The sequence below is a fragment of the Tamandua tetradactyla genome, chromosome 5 (assembly GCF_023851605.1).
Source record: "Tamandua tetradactyla isolate mTamTet1 chromosome 5, mTamTet1.pri, whole genome shotgun sequence".
In the NCBI taxonomy this organism is placed as follows: domain Eukaryota; kingdom Metazoa; phylum Chordata; class Mammalia; order Pilosa; family Myrmecophagidae; genus Tamandua; species Tamandua tetradactyla.
The window spans coordinates 43,717,984-43,740,296 of NC_135331.1; the positions used below are offsets into that span (position 1 = coordinate 43,717,984).

The 22,313-nt window shown below is 38.7% G+C and overlaps 1 protein-coding gene across 5 annotated transcripts in view; it reads left to right on the forward strand.

Annotated features, from left to right (window-relative positions):
• Positions 1–8,596: 8,596 nt before the first annotated feature.
• The window catches only part of TSC22D2 (TSC22 domain family member 2), a 61,445-nt gene continuing 47,728 nt past the window's right edge, over positions 8,597–22,313 (forward strand). For all 5 annotated transcript variants that reach the window (XR_013175842.1, XR_013175843.1, XR_013175844.1 and 2 more), the window contains exon 1: positions 8,597–10,962. Coding sequence is in view for 2 of the 5 variants with exons in the window: in XM_077160768.1 (XP_077016883.1) it covers positions 9,002–10,962 (1,961 nt within the window). In the remaining 3 variants the exon portion in view is untranslated. The remainder of the gene's footprint in view (positions 10,963–22,313) is intronic.

Consider the following 22,313-nt stretch of genomic DNA (forward strand, 5'->3'; position numbering starts at 1 on the left):
GAAAGAAAGCCAGAACATCAGCTAGTTCTATCTCCCTACCCCTTATTATTGACAGCCCTTTGCAACATGAAAAAGTTGAATGTGCATAGCCCAAATACTCCTAAAGAGTGGGAGAAAGATCGAAGGGGATGGTGGAGTTATACAAAGAAAATAGGGTTTAACAAATGAGTATGATTGCTGAATCATTATATTGATATTTCTTTAGTCTCCAGTGTCTTAGAGCAGCTAGAAGGCAAAACCTAAAATTGTGAAATTGTAACCCATACCAAACTCTGAATTCTGTTCTATAACTAATTGTTGCACTGCACGTTGAAATTTATTGCTTTTTTAGTATATATGTTATTTTTCACCAAAAAAGAAAAAAAAAGTGATAAAATATATATATATTCCTTCTATCCTCCAATGTCCTGGAGCAGCTAGAAGGAAAAATCTGAAATGATGGTATGGTAGCCCATGGTAAACTCTGGGATCTGTCCTGTAACTACTTGTTGAAGAGTGCTTTGAAAACTATTGCTTTTTTCCTTTCTTTACTTTGTATATATATTATATTAATAAAAAAAGTTAAAAAAAAAAGAAAGAAAGAAGGCATAAAGATTGTTAAATACTTGTACCATTTTGGTATGATAAATATTGTAACAGTATAAATAGAAATTCTTCTTTGGTCATGTAAGAGGCTTTTAGATCTTTCTAAACAATATACAACAAAGTCTAAAATACTAAAGGTTAAAGCCAAAAAGATTCCTTTTTAAGTTTAAATCAGGACTTGTTAGTACTCTCATTAAACCCTCCTATGGCTTTACCTTACCTTTAAAATAAAAGACATGTGCCTTCACTCAGACTACAAAATCCACACAATGTGACTCCGGCCTACTTCTCATATGTCCCCATCTCCCACCCCACTACCTCCTGATTTCCACTGCAGACCACTGGCCCTACCTGTCTCTCTTCCTAGAAGGCTCCTCTTCTAGCTCTGGATGAGCATGGCCATGGCTCAAAAATCCCTCCTCAGATAGCCTGTCCAACACCCATCTGAAGTGCCCTGCCAAACCCCAATGGTTATTTTGTTTTTTCTTAACACTTATAATGATTTGGATATATACAAACATGTATTTGTTAATTTATTTGATGCCTGTTTCCCCCTATTAAAATATAAGATCTGTATATCCTTGTCTAGTTCAAGCAAAGAGGCTGGTACATAGTGGGCTTCTAAATATCTGTTGAATGAACAAGAAGAGCTGATGCCATTACATTCAGAGCTGCTGGTTCAACACAAACTTGATGCTACCAGGAGTATTTTTTTTCTTGCATCAAAAAATATATATTTTAATGAAATAATTATAAGTAAAATTATTTTAAGCATAGCAGTTAAGCAAGATTAAAGAAATTCAATTGTTGAATTCTTGGTTAATATAATCTTTCATAATTTACCTTTCTTGAAAATATGCTTCTTGTGTGTGCTGGAGGTGGATTTTTTCATTTTCCTTAGAAGGTAGAACAATTATATTGATGGATTACATATAAAACAAGTAATAATTAAGTAGTCATAAGCTAAAAATGTAGAATACAACACTTCTTGAGTATACATAGCAATATGCAAAGAAGAATGAACAGTATCAAAATTCAGGGAAAAAATGGGGTGCAAATAGACAACATTCTAAATATTTGAAGGTGAACATATATCTGTAAACAGTTCATTTAATTTAAAAATAGGCATATGACACAAAATGTGTGTCTTAAACTGTTAGGGATTTGATGGCCAACATTGGAACAACTCTTTGGTTAACGTTTCACCTTAGTTTTGCATTTTTCATCCTATGTTTCTTACTGGCTTCCGTCTCCTTCAAACATCCCAGTTGAGGGATGGGAGGTATGTGTGAATATTAGCTTTCAGAAAAAGTTTATTATATGACCATTTTAAGTAATACCCAAATCCTTATGCAAACATGAATTATGGATTGAGTTTATGATGAATATGAATATTCTTTAAGTAGGATTTAAAGTATTCTAAGCATAAATGCTAAGTGTTTTCTTTCCAGGACTAAAGAGCTAGTTATTTTGGAATTAAAACGCAACTGGGAATACAAGGTCTTTAAGATTCTATCTGTGCATTTCAACCTTTGGGACCTATGAATTAAAAGTAGCCAATCAAAATAAATAAATAAAAACAAATAAGAAAGAAATTAAATAAAAAAGTAAAGTAGCATAGTCAATCAGTCAGGTTACAATGACCTTAAGATTTTCAGCCAAGAACATTTAGACCATCCCTCATGTCTAAATCCAATTTATCCAAACTTCTACACTAACATGTATTTTTTTAAATTTTATAAACCAATAATGTAACATTAAGAGGAAACTATAAACCAGAAGTCAATAAATTGTCAATGTTTTGTATTAAAAGAACAACTTAAAATTTTAAGTGGGGAAAAATGGTCCTATCCCATCAAGATGGCAGAGTGAGATACACCAGGGTTCTGTCCTCCCATGGAAGCTTTAAACAACTGGCAAGAACTAGAAGAAACATCTTTCTCAAGCTACAGAAACAGTTAAAGGACTGTAGTAATAGGGTGAGGGCTGAATGGAGAAAAAGGGTGCTTAAAAGTGATAGCATCTCCTGGCACCCTGGCTGGTCCTCCCTCAACCCTTTACAGGCTCAAGGTAGAGCTGGCCTAATGTCCCAGTGCAGACCCTGATCCTCATACTGGAGGGAGCAGAGTAACCCTAGTACTAAAACTGGGAGCTTATATATCTGGCTAGATCTGTTTAGTGATGGCCTCAGGGTATCCCCATCCCAGAACTTTCCCTTTATGTAGAAGACAACTCACAGAGCTCTCGTACAGAATGCCATGGGCAAGAGATTGATGGCTTTAGGGCAAACAGTGCAGTGTCTAGGATCGTGAGGAAACTATTTCTTAGGGAACAGGAGAAATTCATAGCCATGTAAATAAAAAGGGAAATCCATAGGACCATACTGCATACCTAAAACAAGATCATAAGCAGAAAGGATCAGGGAGGCCCCATGCCTTGGCCTAGAGCTATTCTCTAAACTCATTGAATTGATAATCTAGGAAGCACTTGCACAGGATCAACCTGCAAAGATTAGGAAAGGTATTTTCTTTCTATCTATCTTCTTCTTCTTCCTCCTCCTCCTCTACCTACTCTTTCTTCTCCTCTTCCTCCTCTTCTCCTTTTCTTCTTCATTTGTTAGCTCTTAGCATTTAGGGAAAGCTCTGTCAAACACTAGCTGGAAACAAGCTTAAGGAATAGATGTCTCGGAGTCTAAATTCTAGCGGTAGCACATTAAAATATAAAAATATCCAGGTTTTAACAAAAGGCTATAAAATATACCAAGAAACAGAAAATGATGGCCTTGGTAAAGGATAAGATTAAACAAGAAACCATGATGAGAAGGACCAGACCTAGGACATACCAAAGAGGTTTTTTCTTAATGGTCCTAAATATACTCAAAAAGCCAAAGGAAAACATGGACAAAGAACCAAAGGAAAGCAAGAAAATGACAGATGAACACAAAAAGACTATCAATAGAGAGATGGAAATTAAGAAAAGGAACCAAATAGAGCTGAAGACCACAGTAATAGATATTAAAAATTCCCTAGAGGGGTTTAATAGCAGATTGGATCTGGCAAAAGAAAGAATCAGTGAACTTGAAGATAAGACAATTAAAATCATTTGGTCTGAGAGAGAGAAGAATGAAGAAAAATGAACAGAGCCTGAGGAACCTGTGGGACACCAACAAGTATACCAAAATATGCATTGTGGAAATCTCAGAAGGAGAAGAAAGAGAGAAAAGAGCAGAGAGAATATTCAAGAAATAATATCTTTTTTCTTTGTATTTCTTTTTCTGGAGTGATGCAAATGTTCTAAGAAATGATCATGGTGATGAATATATACAACTATGTGATGATATTATGAGCCATTGATTGCACACCAAGTATGGAATGTTCATATGTTAAGAATGTTTTGCTTTGTCAATAAAAATATTTAAAAAGAAATAATGTCTGAAAACTTCCCAAACTTAATGAAAGACACAAATATACACACCCAAGACATTCAACAAACTCCAAAGAGGACAAACCCAAACAGACCCACAATGCATCATAATATATTCAAACTATTGTATGTCAAAGATAAAGAGAGAATTCTGAAAGCCAGGATGAAGCAGCCTGTCATATACAAAAGAGCCTCAATAAAATTAAGTGTTCATTTCTCATCTGATTAAATGGAGGCAAAAAATGCAGTGAGATTACATATTCAAAATGCTAAAAGTAATAAGTTGCCTCTCAATAATTCTTTATCTGTCAAAACAGTCTTTCAAAAATGAGGGAAAGATTAAGACATTCCCAGATAGACAAAAGCTGAGGGCATTCATCACCACTAGACCTGCCCTACAGGAGATATTGACAAGAGTTCTGCAGGTTGAAAGGAGAGAACAATCAATAATAGTTGGAAGCCACATGAAGAAATAAAGATCTCCAGTGAGGGTAATGACATGGATAAATACAAATATCAGTACTATCGTATTTTTTTGTTTGTAACTCCACTTTTTACTTCCTACAAGATCTAAAAGGAAAATTTACAAAATGTAATGAGTCAGTGATTTTGTACTCATATAAACATGTAGTTTGTGACAAGAGCTACATAAAGGTTAACTACTACTTGTTTAGATGTAAAAACAATACTATGTCTCTATTTTGTATTTTCATAACAATTTAGTGATAAAAACATACAAAATAAACATAAGTTATTCTTAAATCCCAGAAAAACTTTTTGGCTCAGGTACAGGTTGTATAAATTCCTAATACTCAATAAATGTGACTGACTGATAATATTAATTCTAAAGGGTTACTTCACTTAGTCTAGCCAGTTGCTTACTTTCTACTAAAAGTATGATTTTCTTTTCTATTATCCTAAAATGTTTAAATAAATGTATTATTATTATTTAACTATAATATATATTCATTGGAAAAAAACAAAAGTTGGGTTTTCTTGGGTATCTGCAATTCACATACCAGTATCTTGTAATTACAAAACAATACACCATCTGGTACCGATGTCATTAGATAATAACCTAGTAGAATTGGGTAGTGTAAAGCTTATGAATGATGAAAGGATCTTGGTGCAGCAGTTTTTTCATCATTGAACATAATCCTTCCTCCCTAAGTGCTTTTCTTTTTCTTTTTCTCTTCCCTGCTTTGTTCTATTTGGATGAGCTTTCCATACATTGCTTTAATTTGAAGTCTTTGAGGGAAGTACCAACTGCAAGACAGTCAAGTTGAGGCTCTAGGAGCATTTCAGAGGGTTTCCACAGGCTCCACCTATGATTTCTGGGTGCAGACCCAGAACCAGGATAGTTGCAACCCTCTGTTATGCTTAGTCTTGAGTTTTTGGACTCCAGGTATCTCTCTAGTTCTGGTAAGTTGGGTTATAATCCTAGGCTGTCATGTTACTTATTATCAACTCACCATACATGGAGCATATGTACTTGCATGTATATCCTGCTTTCTATCATTTGACTTATTTACTTACCTAAGGCTTTTAATCCTTTGTGAACCAATTATGAATTATAGATTTTTGTAATTTGATGATAGTGTACCATCTTTGTCCTTTTTACAATGATCTTAAATTTATTTACAACAACTAGAATTCCAGTTTCTTCATAGCAGTTTTATGCAATAAATTCTCTACATTTTTTCAAGGGTAAAATTTAAAAGCAGCTAGGGCCTTTAAAAGTTTTGAAAAACGTTACTTTGAAGACAGCTATCTGATTAGTTTAAACACACACAAAAATTCTTAAATATCTAAATGCAATGTTTTAATTTTATAAATCTTATTTTTTTTCCCCTAAGATGTCTTTTAACATCTTTAACCCTATCTTACCAGGAATATAGCCCACTTAATAAAATAATGTAATGGGCCAAGCAGGCATACACTTATTTTTCCAAAACCCCACATTCAACACCACTACTTTTACCAATCTAGTAAATAAATCCAAAATTAAACTTTTATAAGTTCATCTAACTTATTGGTGGAAAACTGTCTCTAATAATTACTGAAATTACAGATTTAGAAATGAAACATTCCATTATCTATCTCTGCCACAATAGTGGCATAACGTTACATTTTGCTCCTTTACTCCCTCCCACCCCCTTAAGAAACAGGGATGTTATTATGTGGTCTTATTTTACATCCTGACCTCAGTCAACTGGGCTTAGAGGACATGGTTCCTACTAAGATTAAAAGATTTATCTCCTTAAATTTACAACTAAGGCCAAAAACTCTGTATGAATTTTAATCTTAAAACATTCTTTGGGAGAAAAAAAAAGTATTTCTATTCTTCAAAAGCTGGAGATTAACTGATTTATCTAAGTCATCATGTTGTAATCGCTAAAACTGCAGTAGATATAAAATCTGTATTTCGGGCAAAATTTCTTACATTTTGCCTCCAGGCTGACTTCATTCTTATGTCCAAGTTCAAGAGCAGCTCCCCTTTCCCCATTTCTTAACTGTTGAGAAGAATGGCTTTAGCCCCCTCCAACATGAAACAGAATGGGCACAGCCTGAATACCCCAAAAGAGTGGGAGAAAGATCAAAGGTGATGGTGGAGTCCTACCGAGAAGGTAGGGCTTAACAAATCAGTATAATTGCTGAATCATTACATTGATATTTCTTTTAGTCTCTAGTATCTTAGAGCAGCTAGAAGTAAGAACCTAAAATTATGAAATTATAACCCATACCAAACTCTGAAATCTGTTCTATAACTAATTGTGCTGTGCTTTGAAAATTATTGCTTTTTTGTATATATGTTATTTTTAACTCACACAAAGTCGATTGTGATGATAAAAATACATATATATGTATTCCTTCTAGTCTCCAATGTTCTGGAGCAGCTAAAAGGAAAAAATCTGAGATGATGGTATGGTAGCTCATGACAAATTCTGGAAACTGTCCTGTATCTATTTGTTGAAGAGTGCTTTGAAAATTATTGCTTTTTTCTTTCTTTGCTTTGTATAAATGTTATATTATACAATTTAAAAAAAGGTTTTTTTTAAAGGTCTTGTTTTCCTTTACCAGAAAGTAGCTACAAGATGATAATAAATTCGCCGGCACTTTCATAGCTGCTCTCCGCGCTGCGACATGAAAGGGTTCTGACTTAGTTATGGTTGCTTCTGGCCCAATCCAAACCATACAACACTTTGGCTCCAACTAAGAGTTTTATAATAAACAAAAGGAAGAACTATAACTATTTAACGCAGTAGGTTCTACATTTATGGAGCCCATAAGCTGATTTCGTGCTGAAAGTAAAAACAAGTCTCAGGAGTTTAAATTAACTTTTCAATACTGGAATCGTAGTAAATTCAGGAAAATTAGGTAACCCTAACCTTTTTTTAAACTGACCTCACCCTGGGCAAGTAACCATCCCCTGATGCCATTGTTGGAGACAATTTCTGGCCGAAAGATCATTTATCTGACTCAATCCAGCTTGCTGTTCTTGGTTAATCATCCCCGTTTCTCTCAACATTTTCCTCTTCTAACCATAGCAGTCAAAATTTATCTTCAGGAAAGTCTTTTTAAGTGATTCGGTCCCTCCAGCTACCTTCTTTTCTTCTTCCTTCTAGATGCCCCCAGCCCTCATTCCTATCGCCCTTGTTACACTAAGATTTTGCTTAAAAATCTCATCTTGCAGTGCCTCGGAACAAACCGAGAAGAAAACATTCGATTAGCGCTTCTCTAAGCGTGGCATTTAAAATAGATTCTCTCTTCAACTCTTAAAAAAACCTTCAGAGCAAAATTTAAATTAACAGAATTTGAAATAAAGAAACCGCTCCCCTTTTTTAACCTTTTGCCCCGCCCACCGCCTCCCCTCTCAGGCTTCCACGCGAAACTGCAGGAAACCGGAGGGGGCGGGACGGTGACGTCACGACGCCAGTGCGTCACGGAACGGCGGCGGCTGCGGCGCCCGCGGCTGCGGCAGCGGCGGCATTTTAGTCGGCAGCCGCGGCAGCAGCGGGGCTGCTGCTGCTGCTCCCAGCATCCCTGGCGCGGCCATTTCAGCCCCATCTTTGCCGAGGGGAGGGAGCTGCAGTCGCCGCCTCAGCAGTTTGAATTTCAGTTTCTCCAAGGCCTGTGAACCGAGCGCACCAAGGAGGAACCGAAGAAGCCACCGCTACCTCACACTACCGGAGCGCCTCGCTCGCCCGTCAGCCGTCTGCCGCCCCTCACTCAAGAGCCGCGAGGGAAGGCCGAGGCCGCCGCCGCCTTCTTCAGGGGTGGCTCCCCCTGTGAGGGGAGGACCGAGCCGGCTTTCTCCTCCCCCGGAGCGGGTTTCCGCCAGAGCAGTCGGCATGTCCCTGGGGCTGAGCTCCGGCTAAAGCCGGGGAGGGAGGGCCGCCCGCCCGCGCCACAGCCCAGCCGCCGGCCCGCGGCTCCGGACTGAATCAGGAATCCCCGGCTTCGGATTCGCCACTCCTCCCCCTTTCCTCAGAGTCGGAGAGGCCGGAGCTGACGCCGGCACCGGCCTGAGGAGCCCGAGCGGGGCAGCACCGCCCCTCACGCCGCCGCCGCCGCCGCCGCCGCCGCCTCCACCCCTTCGCCCTCCCACTCCCGCCCCCAGCCAGGGCCTGCAGACCGCGCCGAGCGCGGAGCTGAACTGACCACGGCGGCCCGGAGACGCGGGGAGGAAGGAGCCGACCCGCCTCGGGGATCGCGCTCTCGCCGCTTCTGAGGGGATTGAATTGAGGCGCCGCCGCTGCGGGAGGCGAAAAGGAAGGAGGAGCCGCCGCGGGAGTGAGTCGGCGCTAGACATAGACGGAAACCGGGAAGATGTCTCACAGAGCCGGATCAGCCCGTGACTCTTAAAGCGGCGGGCCTTAGACCCCAGCGAGGACTCGAACTTGTCTTTGGGGGCCTGTGCTCTGCCTCTCTCGGCTTCCGGCAGGATCCCAGAGGAGCCAACGTGCCTCTCTGCCCTTCAGCCTTCCTCACCATGTCCAAGATGCCGGCCAAGAAGAAGAGCTGCTTCCAGATCACTAGTGTCACCACGGCCCAGGTGGCCACTAGCATCACCGAGGACACAGAGAGCCTGGACGATCCGGACGAGTCACGCACAGAGGACGTCTCCTCCGAGATATTCGACGTTTCCCGGGCCACGGATTACGGCCCTGAGGAGGTCTGCGAACGCAGCTCCTCCGAAGAGACACTTAACAATGTTGGAGATGCGGAGACTCCAGGCGCTGTCTCCCCAAACCTCCTTCTGGATGGGCAGTTGGCGGCCGCGGCGGCTGCCCCCGCAAACGCAGGAGGATCCGTTTCTGCCCGGAGCATGGCCGGAACGCTGGCCAATACCCTGACGGCGGCCGCCACCTCAGCTCCCGCCTCGGGGGCACCAGGCGGTCCCCCGGTCATGGGTTCGTCTGTCGGGCCCGGGACGGCAGCCCCATCGCAGCCCCCCGCCACTTGTAGTTCCCGTTTTCGAGTGATTAAGCTGGACCACGGGAGCGGGGAGCCCTATAGACGCGGCCGATGGACGTGTATGGAATACTATGAGCGGGATTCAGACAGCAGCGTCCTGACCAGGTCCGGGGATTGCATTAGACACAGCAATACTTTTGACCAGACTGCAGAGCGGGACAGCGGCCTGGGCGCCACCGGGGGGTCGGTGGTGGTGGTGGTAGCCTCCATGCAGGGGGCGCACGGGCCCGACTCGGGAACTGACAGCTCCTTGACTGCTGTGTCACAGCTACCCCCATCGGAGAAAATGAGCCAGCCCGCTCCGGCCCAGCCGCAGAGTTTTGGCGTTGGGCAGCCGCCGCCGCCCGTAGGTGGGGCTGTGGCTCAGAGCTCGACTCCTCTGCTGCCGTTCCCTGGAGCTGCGATCGGGCCGCAGCAGATGATGGCGACTCCGCAGCCGAGTCAGCCGCCGGGAACCGGCCCCGGCGTTGTCTCTTCCGGACCCAGCTCACAAGGTTTACCGCCCACGAATGTAACCCTGGCGCAGCCCAGCGTGTCCCTGCCTGCGCAGCCGGGCCCGGCAGCCAGCGCCTCTGCGACGCAGCAGTTCGCGTATCCCCAACCTCAGCTGCCTCCTGGGCATTTGCTGCCCGTCCAGCCCTCCGGCCCGAGTGACTACCTGCAGCACCACGTGGCCGGCCTGCAGCCGCCCAGCCCCGCGCAGCCCTTGTCCACCGGCGCCGGAGCGGTCCCCGCCACGGCGGCCAGCCTTCCCGTGGGCACCGGCCCGAATGCCTCTGCGATGGGCGCGCAGATGATGGGCACGTCTACCCAGCCGGGTGAAGCTATGGCCCTGGGGCCGGGTCCAGTGCAGGCGGGACAGGCCTCCTCTTGTCAGCCGGCTGGAGTGGCCCAGGCTGCCGCAGTGGGAGGGGTGGTGCCACCGGGCCTGGGCCTTCCCGGGGCTGGGCAGCCCCAGTCCGTACCTCAGCCGCACATAGGCGGCAGTGGTCAGGCGCCAGCCGTGCCTAGTGGCCCTCACGCCGTGGTGCCCGGAGTCCCAAACGTGCCTGCAGCCGTGCCCGCTCCAAGCGTGCCTAGTGTTTCCACCACTTCTGTTACTATGCCAAATGTCCCCGCGCCTCTGGGCCAGTCGCAGCCGCTGAGCAGCCTCGCGCCAGTAGGCAGGAGCGCCGGCGTCCTCCCGCACGCTGGGCTGCCCTTGGCGCCAGGCGCGCCCAACGCCCCGAGTCTGCCACAGGCCGACCTAGGCCAGTTTCAGACCCAGGCCCAGCCTTTAGTCGGGCAAGTGGACGATACTAGAAGAAAATCAGAACCCCTACCTCAACCACCACTTTCTCTCATTGCTGAAAATAAGTCTGTTGTGAAGCCTCCTGTTGCAGATGCCCTGGCAAACCCCCTTCAGTTAACACCTATGAACAGTCTCGCCACCTCTGTATTCAGCATAGCTATTCCTGTTGATGGTGATGAAGACAGGTATGGAAATCTTTATTTTGAATATTTGATGGATAGCTTGGCCAAATATTGTAGGTCAGGATACAATTTTAGGATATTTCTTTTTGCAATTTGAGATTTAGCATTTTTTAAATATAAAATTTAGTTTGTTTAATAAGATTTATGTATTAGTTCTTGGAAAGACAGTTTTAGATTGCTGATTTAAAGGTATGTCATGAGAGAACTGGTCTTGTCACAGTTGTTTTTAAGAATGGGTAGAATGCCACATTGGTTATTCAAAAACGTGGGTTTTAGGTTAATCCTCACAATTTAGAAGTAGTAACTAGTAGGTCATTCTCCAAGGGTCATCCCTTAGGTATTAGTCACACTTGAATACTGATGACAGAGAATTTTGTCAGTGTGGGTTTTGAGGGTGAGACATGAACTTATTAGAAAAGTTTCTCATTCTGGAAAACCTGAAGTACCTCTAGTAGGGAAAGATCTACATAAGGAATTGTATCCAATGTTTCTGGAAAGGCTGGAGATATTGATGAAATGTCAAATCCAGCTTTGAAGAGTATATTTCAGTCAGCCTTTTAATAAAAGGGGATAGAAGGTTTCACAGTGACATCTGTGGCTTGTTTGGTTTTAAAATATATATATTGGGAAGATATTTTTATCTTCCATTAGTCTTTTTCTATAGGTGAAGGAGGAAATAAACTGTACCATTAATGAAAGTTGTAGTTCTTGAAATTAGAGTAATTTTATAGTAAAACTATAAATGTCAACAGTTGGCTCCCTTTATTTAAGGGATGCTTCTAATGGTTTAAGTGAAAAATTGGTGTATTGACACACCAATTCTCCAACAGTTAATGTTTGGTTATGGTGTAGTGAGGATTTTTAGTGGTTGTGAGGAAAGGTCGCCTGAAAATTTGATACTTGACATAATGCAAAATTTTATAATTGAATTGTTAGAAAACTTTACAATCACATTTAAAGATTGCAAAGTAAGTTTCAGGTGCTTTTGCAGTTAGACATTTATTTGCTGAGGTTTTATTTTGAGAGACGTTTATTTTAGGTGTTAAAAAGGTGAGAACTTTTTAGGATTCCCAAAATAATTGGTATGTAGAAGAATACAATAAGATCTGTTAAAGCTTTTTCTTCCTATGTTTCTTCTGAGTTCCTTTACATCCTTTTCTTTGTTTTCTGTTTCTAATTAGCCTTGGATTTTTTTTAACTTCTGTTGGTTTGAAAAATGCTCACTGAAATTCATTCGTCCTCTGCTGTTTGTAATTCAAAGTTCACCTTTTTTTTGTAGGTGACTTGCTTGTGGGGAGTCTTTCTTCCTTTTGAGAGCCATTAGAGAATACCATTATCCATAAGTGAGCTCAGCTAGCTAGTCATTGAGAAATTTTATATGGATGGGACTACCATGTAAGGACACTGATTCCACAAACCAACCAGAAGAATCCCTCTTACTTTTATAGTTGCTTCCATATTTCACTTTACACACACAGATTGAGATTAATTTTTTCACCTTTGGTAATAGTCAACAGACATCTTCCGTTTTCTAACTGCCAGAACCCAATTTTCTCTCATGGATTAATAAAAGCATTTAGTTACCTCTCTGCTCCTGTACACTGCCATCACATCTCTTCAAGAAACAATGGCTGGTTTCCCATTCTCCCCACCACCCCCTTACACACAGACAGCCATGAGAAAGAATACATTTTCCCTCCTCTCAGTTTACAGCATATGTAATTACATTCCCCAAAACTTCAATATGATGATGTGGCTCAAAGCAAAGAGATCTTTTGGCAATGGAAACTCTGGAATGTATTCTTTAGGGTATGACCTCAAAGATGCATTTATTTCACTTCTTTTAAAAGTTGATAATCTCAGGAATTTCACTTCTATACATGTAAATGTTTGAACTCCAGATATTGCTGTATCAGTGTTCTTATCATTTGCAACAAGTTAATCCAGTGCAGGGGTTTTGATATTTGTACAGTCGAGTATTTTTTGAATGGGGCACATCTCTTATCCAATGTGCATTCTTAATTTTTATTATGGTCTTTATTGGTTTTTAATTTGTTAGCTAACTTCTAAAATGTAATCTTACACATTTGACTCTTGTGGCTGAACCAACACACCTGGTGAAGGAATAAATCCATTAAGTAGAAATAGTATTTTCTTCTTTTTTTAATGGAAAGCCTTTGTTAAACAGAGGGGCTTTCAAAGTTTTTATGCTTGAAATTAAATAACAGTTTTTCCATGCATATATTTAAGTTATTGAGATGAATATGTTTGAGGGGGTAGAATTATCTAACTAAAAATCTTAATCTGGTGATTTTGGGTTTCTTCTTAAAATCTGCATTTTTTTTCATTCATTCAAATGTAAAATTAAAGCAGATTGTGGTGAGATATCAAGTAATTATGATTTAAATTTTGTGACCAGGTTGACATATTTCAGGCCCTAAGGAAACGTTTGTAAATAAGATGTTTGCTTTAAAATTTTAAGATATTACTGAAAATAGTATCTTTTTTTTTTGAGAAAAGGAAGGGAAATGGGAGATTAATTAACAAAAACCTATTGATGAGGTGATCAAGATTAATAGGTATTAAAAACTAATTTTGTTTCCATACCTAATTCAAGACCAACATATTGGCCTATTTTTTAGATCATTTATGTTAAAGAACCAGGCATATGGTGATACATTTAATAATATTATCATACCTTTAAAAAGGCTCATATCTTATTTCTTTTCAGTAAGCATTGCCTTTTGACCCTTTATCATTAATGACCGTAAGTTTATGTAATATCATTCTAGCCATCCTAATTAGACAGGTTTACCGTCAGTCACTGAGACTCCTCAAACTGATGTTGTGTATACTGGACTGTATAATGATGCCTGAAAATACAGTTCCTAGAAAACTGTGTAGCCACTTTTACAATGAATATTAGAAAGTTTGTTTAAACCACCAACATACTTCACAGATTCCTTTTCTGTAAATGGGGGGAGGTGCAAAATATTACTGGCCCTTTTGGAGAAGAAACAGAGTACAGATCATTTTCCATAGATAGCTGACCAATGTGAACTCTGTAGGCCCGCATTCCAGGAACTCTAATGAATGGCTGCAATTGTGAACTGTCAACTGCAGCCCAAAGACTTGTTGAAAACCTGATTGTAAGGATCCCTTAGTGGCAAAATATCCCTATATCTTGTTCATGGCTTTTTTAATGTAGTTTGCTAATGACTACTGATAGGGAGCTATAAATTGTATGCTGTCAATACAAATTTTGCTTGTATAATTTTATGTATATGCTTGTGTGTGTGTATATATATGGTTTTAAATGGGGCTCTGCTGCTCCTGTCTTTTTACTTGTTCTTGATATTTACATAAAATGATTATGCACATGTATACCAGGAGTCAAACAGAAATTCATGTCACTCCTAAGGTTGCTGTTAAAAAAAATCTTAGTGCGCTTACTCTTTAGAAATGGAAGACCCTTACTTGAATCTATTTCTGGGGAGCTTACATTACTTTATATAGAACCATGGAGGTAACTTTTGCCCTTCCAGCTTTACAATTGATCTCAGTCACACACTAGATACCATTTTATGCCTTATCTAAGCCTCTGAGAGTACTCTTTCCAAATAGTTATGAAAATCTAACATATATAGATGTATGACATTATTTAGTTTAAAAACTGATACTGATGTATTCAGCAGGGATGCCATACTGATTACTAAAATACTTTAGTTGTGAATATGGCTCTTAAGTAAAGAAAATTGCAGATTTCCAAAAAGGCAGATGCTTTCCAGAAGCACCTCAGAATTCCCAAGCCAAGAGTTAGAGCTTTGGAAATAGGACCTGTTTTATTCACAGTGACATATTGTTTAAAGTTTTGAGTTAAAAATACTGCTTTAAGGTTTTTAGAAGACATAAGATTTTTATGTGAATGGCTTATACAGATTCCAAGTAACTGTTTTAGTAACACTTATTTTTTCCCTATAGGGTAAAAGAGGATATGAGATCAGAAATCTTGAACTAAATTGCCTTTATCAAGAGTCAGTTATACAGTACTGGTAATAGGGTATATATGTTTTCTAGTTCCAGAGAATAAATGTAATGCCAATCTATTCTTCAAGAATTCTGGTAGCACTAATTTGGCAATAGCAAAACATGATACTGGAGTTGTTAATTTCTCAAATGAAGTTTAGTTTTTTTTCCTGCATCAGAAGAGATCAGAAGAATCATGGTCCTAGTATGGAAGAGCAGCCTCACCAATCAGATGGTAAAGAAACCAAAGTGAATCACTTTCCTGATAGAGGAATGATTGATAGGGGTATATAAAAGGATCTTGACTTTTCTCTCCTAAAAGGGCAAGAGTTGGGGGGGAGAGGAGGTGGCACATGACCAAGACGGGAGACAGTATGTAGTGCAGTGTCATGAGATGTGGCCTCTGAAGGAATAGGAACCCTTAGTAATAGTGAGGAACAGTGGTCTAATTCCTTCTCAATTTTTTGAGGCCAGTATATTTCTTTTCCTGAACAGATAAAAGTATGAGGAAAAAGAGAAACTTTACAAAGCAGATCTTTTTGTTTAAATGTCAACCGAATGTTCCTTGTGTATGGGAACAGATTTTTGTTTTTGTTTTTTTATTTATTTATGAAACATCCACATACAAACACAAACATTCTTACCATATGATCATTCCATTCTTGTTATATAATCAGTGACTCACAATATCATCACACAGTTGTATATTCATCATCATAATTTCTGAGAACATTTGCATCAGTTCAGAAAAAAGAAATAAAAAGAAAACAAAAAAAACATACATACCATATCCCTTACCCCTCCCTTTCATTGATCACTAGCATTTCAATCTACTAAATTTATTTTAACATTTGTTCCCCCTGTTATTTATTTATTTTTGATCCATATGTTTTACTCATCTGTCAATAAGGTAGATAAACGGAGCATCAGACACAAGGTTTTCACAATCACAGTCACATTGTGAAAGCTGTATCATTATACAATCATCTTCAGGAAACATGGCTACTGGAACACAGCTCTACGTTTTTTCAGGCACTTCCCTCCAGCCTCTCTTTTACATCTTGACCAACAAGGAGATATCTATTTAATGCCTAAGAATAGCCTCCAGGATAACCTCTCCACTCTGGAATCTCTCAGCCATTGACACTTTATTTTGTCTCATTTCACTCTTCCCCCTTTTGGTCGAGAAGGTTTTCTCAATCCCTTGATGCTGACTCTCAGCTCATTCTAGGATTTCTGTCCCACGTTGCCTGGAGGGTCCACACCCCTGAGAGTCATGTCCCGTGTAGATTGTGGGGGCGGTTAGTTTGCTTGTTATGTTGGCTGGAGAGAGAGGCCATATCTGAGCAATAAAAGAGGTTCTCTTGGGAGTGACTCTTAGGCCTAATTTTAAGTAGGCTTGACCTATCCTTTGTGGGGTTAAGTTTCGTATGAACAAACCCCAAGATTGGGGGCTCAGCCTATTGCTTTGGTTGTCCCCACTGCTTGTGAGAATATCAAGAATTCTCTTGGGGAAGTTGAATTTTCCCCCTTTCTCACCATTCCACCAAGGGAACTTTGCAAATATTTTTTGTTCACTGTTCAAATCACTTTGAGATTTATCAGAGCATCACTCTGGACAAACCTACAAAATCTCATGCCCTATTCAAGGTTTCACGTACTATGGTGTTCAGTTAAGCTGTCCATATAAGTTATATTAGAAAATGCACTAGTCAAAATATAAGTTTTGTACCAAATAACATTTTTTGCTTTAGTCTCACAAGTAAGTTAAAGTTTTAAAATGTGAATTACCATCTATTTTCAGCATCCTGCAGTATTGGCATTCTTTTGTCCATCCTCATAACAAAAACATTTTTAAATTTTTACATTTAGTCACTATTATTATACACTCGAAGCATTCCTAGATTATACCATCTCAGTCTTTATCATCTGTCTTTCGTTCTGATTTCATTTGTGCCCCCAGGCCTCCTCCATCATTCTCACATTCAGCCTCATTCAGTATGGGAACAAGTTTTTAATAAGAAATCTTGGTAGTTGACAGTATTTATGAGAAATGTTTAACAAAACTCCTGAATTGGAATAAACCCTTTATAATTTTCCTTTATCCTAAACCAGTGGACTTGTGATATGAGACTGCTATTTTACAATGTCTAATACTATTACTGTATCCAGTAAGGAATATGCATGTCAGAATTTAGGTAGAATTTAGCTTTTTCCCACAGTAGTTCTTGAACATACGATATTACTCAATCTAGCGTTGCATAGGGCAAAATATAAGTACTCCCCACAAAGATTTAGGTACAGCAATTTATATCATTGCTATGTATCATTTCATAACTTTCATAATATATTTTAATTATGCACTTCAGTTTGGAGTGGTAATGGTAATTGATTAGCTGGTTTGTCTTTAATAAATATGTACATAATTTCTAGTTATACGTCATGAATTAAATTTGAGCTATGCCTGTATTGCTTGCTTCTTAGATTCAGAACCCAAAACCACATGTAAATATTTAGTTTTATTTCTTTGTAACCAAGATAACACTTGTTTTTAAAAAAATGAACTCATCCTTTGTGGTACAGTGAGTGATGGCTAAGTGAAAATCTGCAGATCATTGGGTTACTAATTTTATTAGTGTTCACCTAGGACATATACTTTTCAGTAAAAGTCTTGCTAATGTGTGCTAATCAGAGTAGTCATACCAAATAAATGCAGTCTCATTGTTAAAATTATTTTATTTAAAGACTCCTTTCTCACAAGTTTTCACCAAAATTTGACTAAAGAGTATTGCTACATTGAAGAGAGAGTTTGTGATTAACACATCAATTATTGTAGATATGGCATATTCTTAAGTGCTAATTTTCAATATTTTAGGTTATCCCTCTTCCTTATTTGTACAAGCAATTTGTTTAATCTGGAAAGAGGATTCTCAAAGCAGAATTTAAAGCCCACTAATTTCTAAAGGAGAATTAGAATCCAGTTTTACTAAATAATTTTATATATTAAACCAAAACAAATCCTTGCTTGGTATAAGGTTTACCTAGCCTTGAAGACAAAGAGTATGAGGTGAGTTGGATTCTTTTAGTCAAACAAAATCAATAATGTGTTTAATTCTGTGTTAGTATATCATAAGAGTGACCATTAAGGTCAAAGCACGGAGTTACTCTAGGCTGAAATCCACATAGGCTGCATATATTGAGTCATTTGACTTTGAGCTAGTTGGTCTGCCCTTAAGCCTTCTGTTTCTCCATATGAAAAAGTGGGATAATAACTACCATGAATGGGGAGTTTGAGAAGATTAAATGGGGTATATAGGGAATTTGTAAACAAACCATAACACAAAATAATACGTATAGCAACCATACATCACAGAAGCATCAATATTTCAGTGTCTAAACTACTCTCCCAGATTATTCCTTGAAATTGAGTAATACTGCAAGTCCTCAGTTTTGATCTGAAAGGAATACATGTGATAAAGTGTAAATTGTATACTTTGGATGTACTCAGAGGAAAGGAGTCTTTGTTTTAGGCCAGAGAAGTCATAATATAGTAAGAAGTAAAGCAAACTGTGTTCTAGTCCTGGCACTTCCACCACTTAGTTGGTTTCTTTGGTCAATCCATTTAACGTCTGTTTTCCTTATTGGTAGAATTAGAATTAAGACTTGGTCAGATTTTAAAGTTCCTTTTAGCCCTATGTATATGAGTTTGTATATTTAGACATGTTTCATGTAAGGACTCCCAGCTTAAACCTTTCTCCTGTCAAACCACTTTCTTGTCACCAGACTGTTGTGTGACACAAAAAAATGAAGTTTGCAAATACTTATTAAGTAAGTTGAATGACCAAGAAACCTTAAAGAAATAGTATACTAATCTTTCACATTTCTTTGTGGCCCCTAAGTGGTAAGCATTGTGATGCAGAAGTAAGACTTTTCTGCACTCCAACATCTCAGGCTATGTCAAAATGATTATCAAATGGAAAACTGTTTTGTGGCCTGCGGTGGAGTAAATATAAGGTGTTAACGGGAACTATTTCCAGACATCAAATTAGGTTGGGGTGTGGAGGTAGTAAGACTTACTTTTTCCAGATTTATTCTCGTATAGGGAATGCATTTATCCAACTCAAAATATACGAAAGAGTATAAATTGAAAAGCCTCCCTGTCACCCAATTTCTATCCTCAGAAGCAAGCCATTATGTGTGCATTCTTTTGAGGCTAGTGCTTGAACTGAGTCTTAAAAGGGTCATTCACATTAGATCACTGATAAGGGAAGGAAATAGTTTTACAAGCAGAGGAAGAATATGTCAGACTTTGAAATGATATAGTTAATTTGACAGGAATTGGAGTGAAGGCTTTGAATGTCATGGTAAAGAATCTAAATCTTTTCCTATGTTTATGGTTTCTGTTAAAGGTGTTTCTAACTTTATTTTAAAGTGGTATATATCTTAGAACCATTTCAGTACCCTATTCCATGAATATTGTGTTTTAAATTAAAATATATGATAAAGTTGTATATAGGAAATACCTGGGGGAGCACTGAGTCCTAAAAATCAGGATTCTCATCCACTAGAATGCACTAAATAGTTTGGTATACCTAAGCTCTAAATTTAAGTATTATGTTTTCTTTAAGGATTGTGTTTGCCTCAGTATCATCTTAATATAAGATATTTGGTATATGTTAAGATACTCTACCAAAAGTTGGTTTTTATATAGCGTAATTTGGAAACTGTAACCCTACATGAAACGTACAAATCAAATTTAATTGTGCCATGTCCTATGTATATATAATCTCATTTGATTGATTTAACAGCCAATACAAAAGTATTTTCCTCCTCTTTTTCTGGATTAATGGAACTAAACCTGAGAATCTGAGTCACACAGCCATTAAGTGGCAAAGTATAGATTCAAACTCCAGCCTTCTGACTCTAAAGTCAGTGCTATAGTGCTATTGGATATTTCCCAAGTTAGAAGTTTTGTTTTATTTCTTGGCAGACAGTGAAATGGGAAAAAGGAAAAGCTGCTGTAGCTACTGATCTATTGTTACCTAAAGGATATTTTCAATAATTTAAAATCCGTGATAATAAATGCTGAAGATTGTTAGCCCTTGTTGATCCTCTGCTTATTGTATTTCCTTGATTTCTAGTTAAATACCTCTGAAGTTGACTTTTGACATGAATAAGAGAGAGTATTCACTGAGTTCAGGGCTCATATACCTCATTTTTTTAAGCTTCTGTAATTTTTGTAGCTTAGTGTGTTTGAGTTTCCTCTCCCTATTCTAGATAGTTAGTTACCCTATAAAGATAGTTTATAGTGACATTCAGATATGTTCTTAGAAAATTGATTTCAGATTTTATTTCTTGGGCAGGAGAGAATTTGTGCCCAAAGCTGGGTATAATTCAGAACTACTTTCTAGTAAGTTTTGAATATGTCAGTTCCCTGTTAGTTCCTTCAAGTTTCTGATGTTACTCTTAAAGACTTAAAAAGATTATTTAGTATATAAAGTCAGGGAGAAAATATATTTTGTTCAGAGGTTTTGAAAAACATCTACAAATAGGTAAACAGCATTTTCTTTTAGAATGACCAAAATAAATTTGGAATCAACTACTTACCTCATTCTCCCAAGAGGTATTTCATTGGCTCTTTACTTGGATTGATAGTTTATAGTGACATTCAGATATGTTCTTAGAAAATTGATTTCAGATTTTATTTCTTGGGCAGGAGAGAATTTGTGCCCAAAGCTGGGTATAATTCAGAACTTCTTTCTAGTAAGTTTTGAATATGTCAGTTCCCTGTTAGTTCCTTCAAGTTTCATAAATATAAACTTGAGATGATCCCATTAACGGCTTTCTCCCTGGGCTCTTAATTTCCTCGATTTTGTGCCATTACAAAACAGAAGTCTTTGATCAAGCCCTTTGGTATTTGTAAATGGCTCTTTCCATCTCCATCCCTTGAAGTTCTTGATCGGCTAGATTTCACACTCCCTTAATCTATTCCTATAAATCAGTGTTTTGAGAGTAATTGTTGCAACTTGTTGAAAAATCCCTCAGCTCATGGGTAACATCCTTATTGAAGTATTCCAAAAGCCAAAAATACCATATTTTACTACAAGACTGTATCCTTAGAATCTAGACCATTTACAGTTTTCTATAGTACACAGATTGTATAATTCCATGTCTTATATTTTTAATATATATAGAAAAAGTGATTATTGACTACTACCTTTGCATCATTGTAAATATATTGTTAATACTCTTCCTTTAATGAATTTTTAGTTCCAGACTTGCAGAATAACTTCCAAATTTGCCCTTTGAATACTGTAGAGACTCTCTTTTTTTTTAATTTTTTTACTTTTTTTATTAACAAACAAAACATTAAGATATCATTCCAGTCTACATATACAATCAGTAATCCTTAATATCATCACATAATTGCATATTCATCTGTAGAGGCTCTCTTAAAGCCCTAAAGGAGGACCTCAGAATTGCCATATTGTATCTGAACCTCACTTAAAAAAAAATTTTCTTTTTTGAACATAACAAAAAACACAAACATTCTTACCATATGATCATTCCATTCTTGGGTATATAATCAGTTAACTCACAGTATCATCACGTAGTTGTATATTCATCTCCATGATCATTTCTTAGAACATTTGCATCAATTCAGAAAAAGAAATAAAAAGAAAGAAAAAATCTCATGCATACCATCCCCCTTATCCCTCTCATCGACCACCAGCATTCCATCTACCCAACATATTTTAACCTTTGTTTCCCCTATTTTTTCTATACCCGTTATCACCCCCTTTCATTGATCACTAGCACTTCAATCTACTAAATTTACTTTAACATTTGTTCCCCCTATCATTTATTTTTAATCCATGTGTTTTACTCATCTGTCCATACCATAGATAAAAGGAGCATCAGACGCAAGGCTCTGAACATCATTTTGATGATAAAATAATAGCTGGCATTTATTCAGCATTGACTTTGCCCGAAGCCTTACATATATATTCTCAATTCTTCATCTATCCTGCAAGGTTAAATGTATCATCATTTAACAGACAGAGACAGACTTAAGGAGATTAAAATTTAACTCTGCTAAATGTTTAGTGGTATATCAAACATAAACTCTGGGACCAGATTGCTACCTACTAGTTAGCAATCAGGCACAGAGCTTCTCTTTGACCCAATTTCCTTATCTGTGATGGTAATAATAACAGCACCTACCTCTCTGGGCTGTTTGAGAATTGAGTTCATGAATGTAAAGCACTTAGAAAAGCACATTTATGTCCTCAGCTATGCTGTTACTCAATTTCACTGTGTTTCAAGAA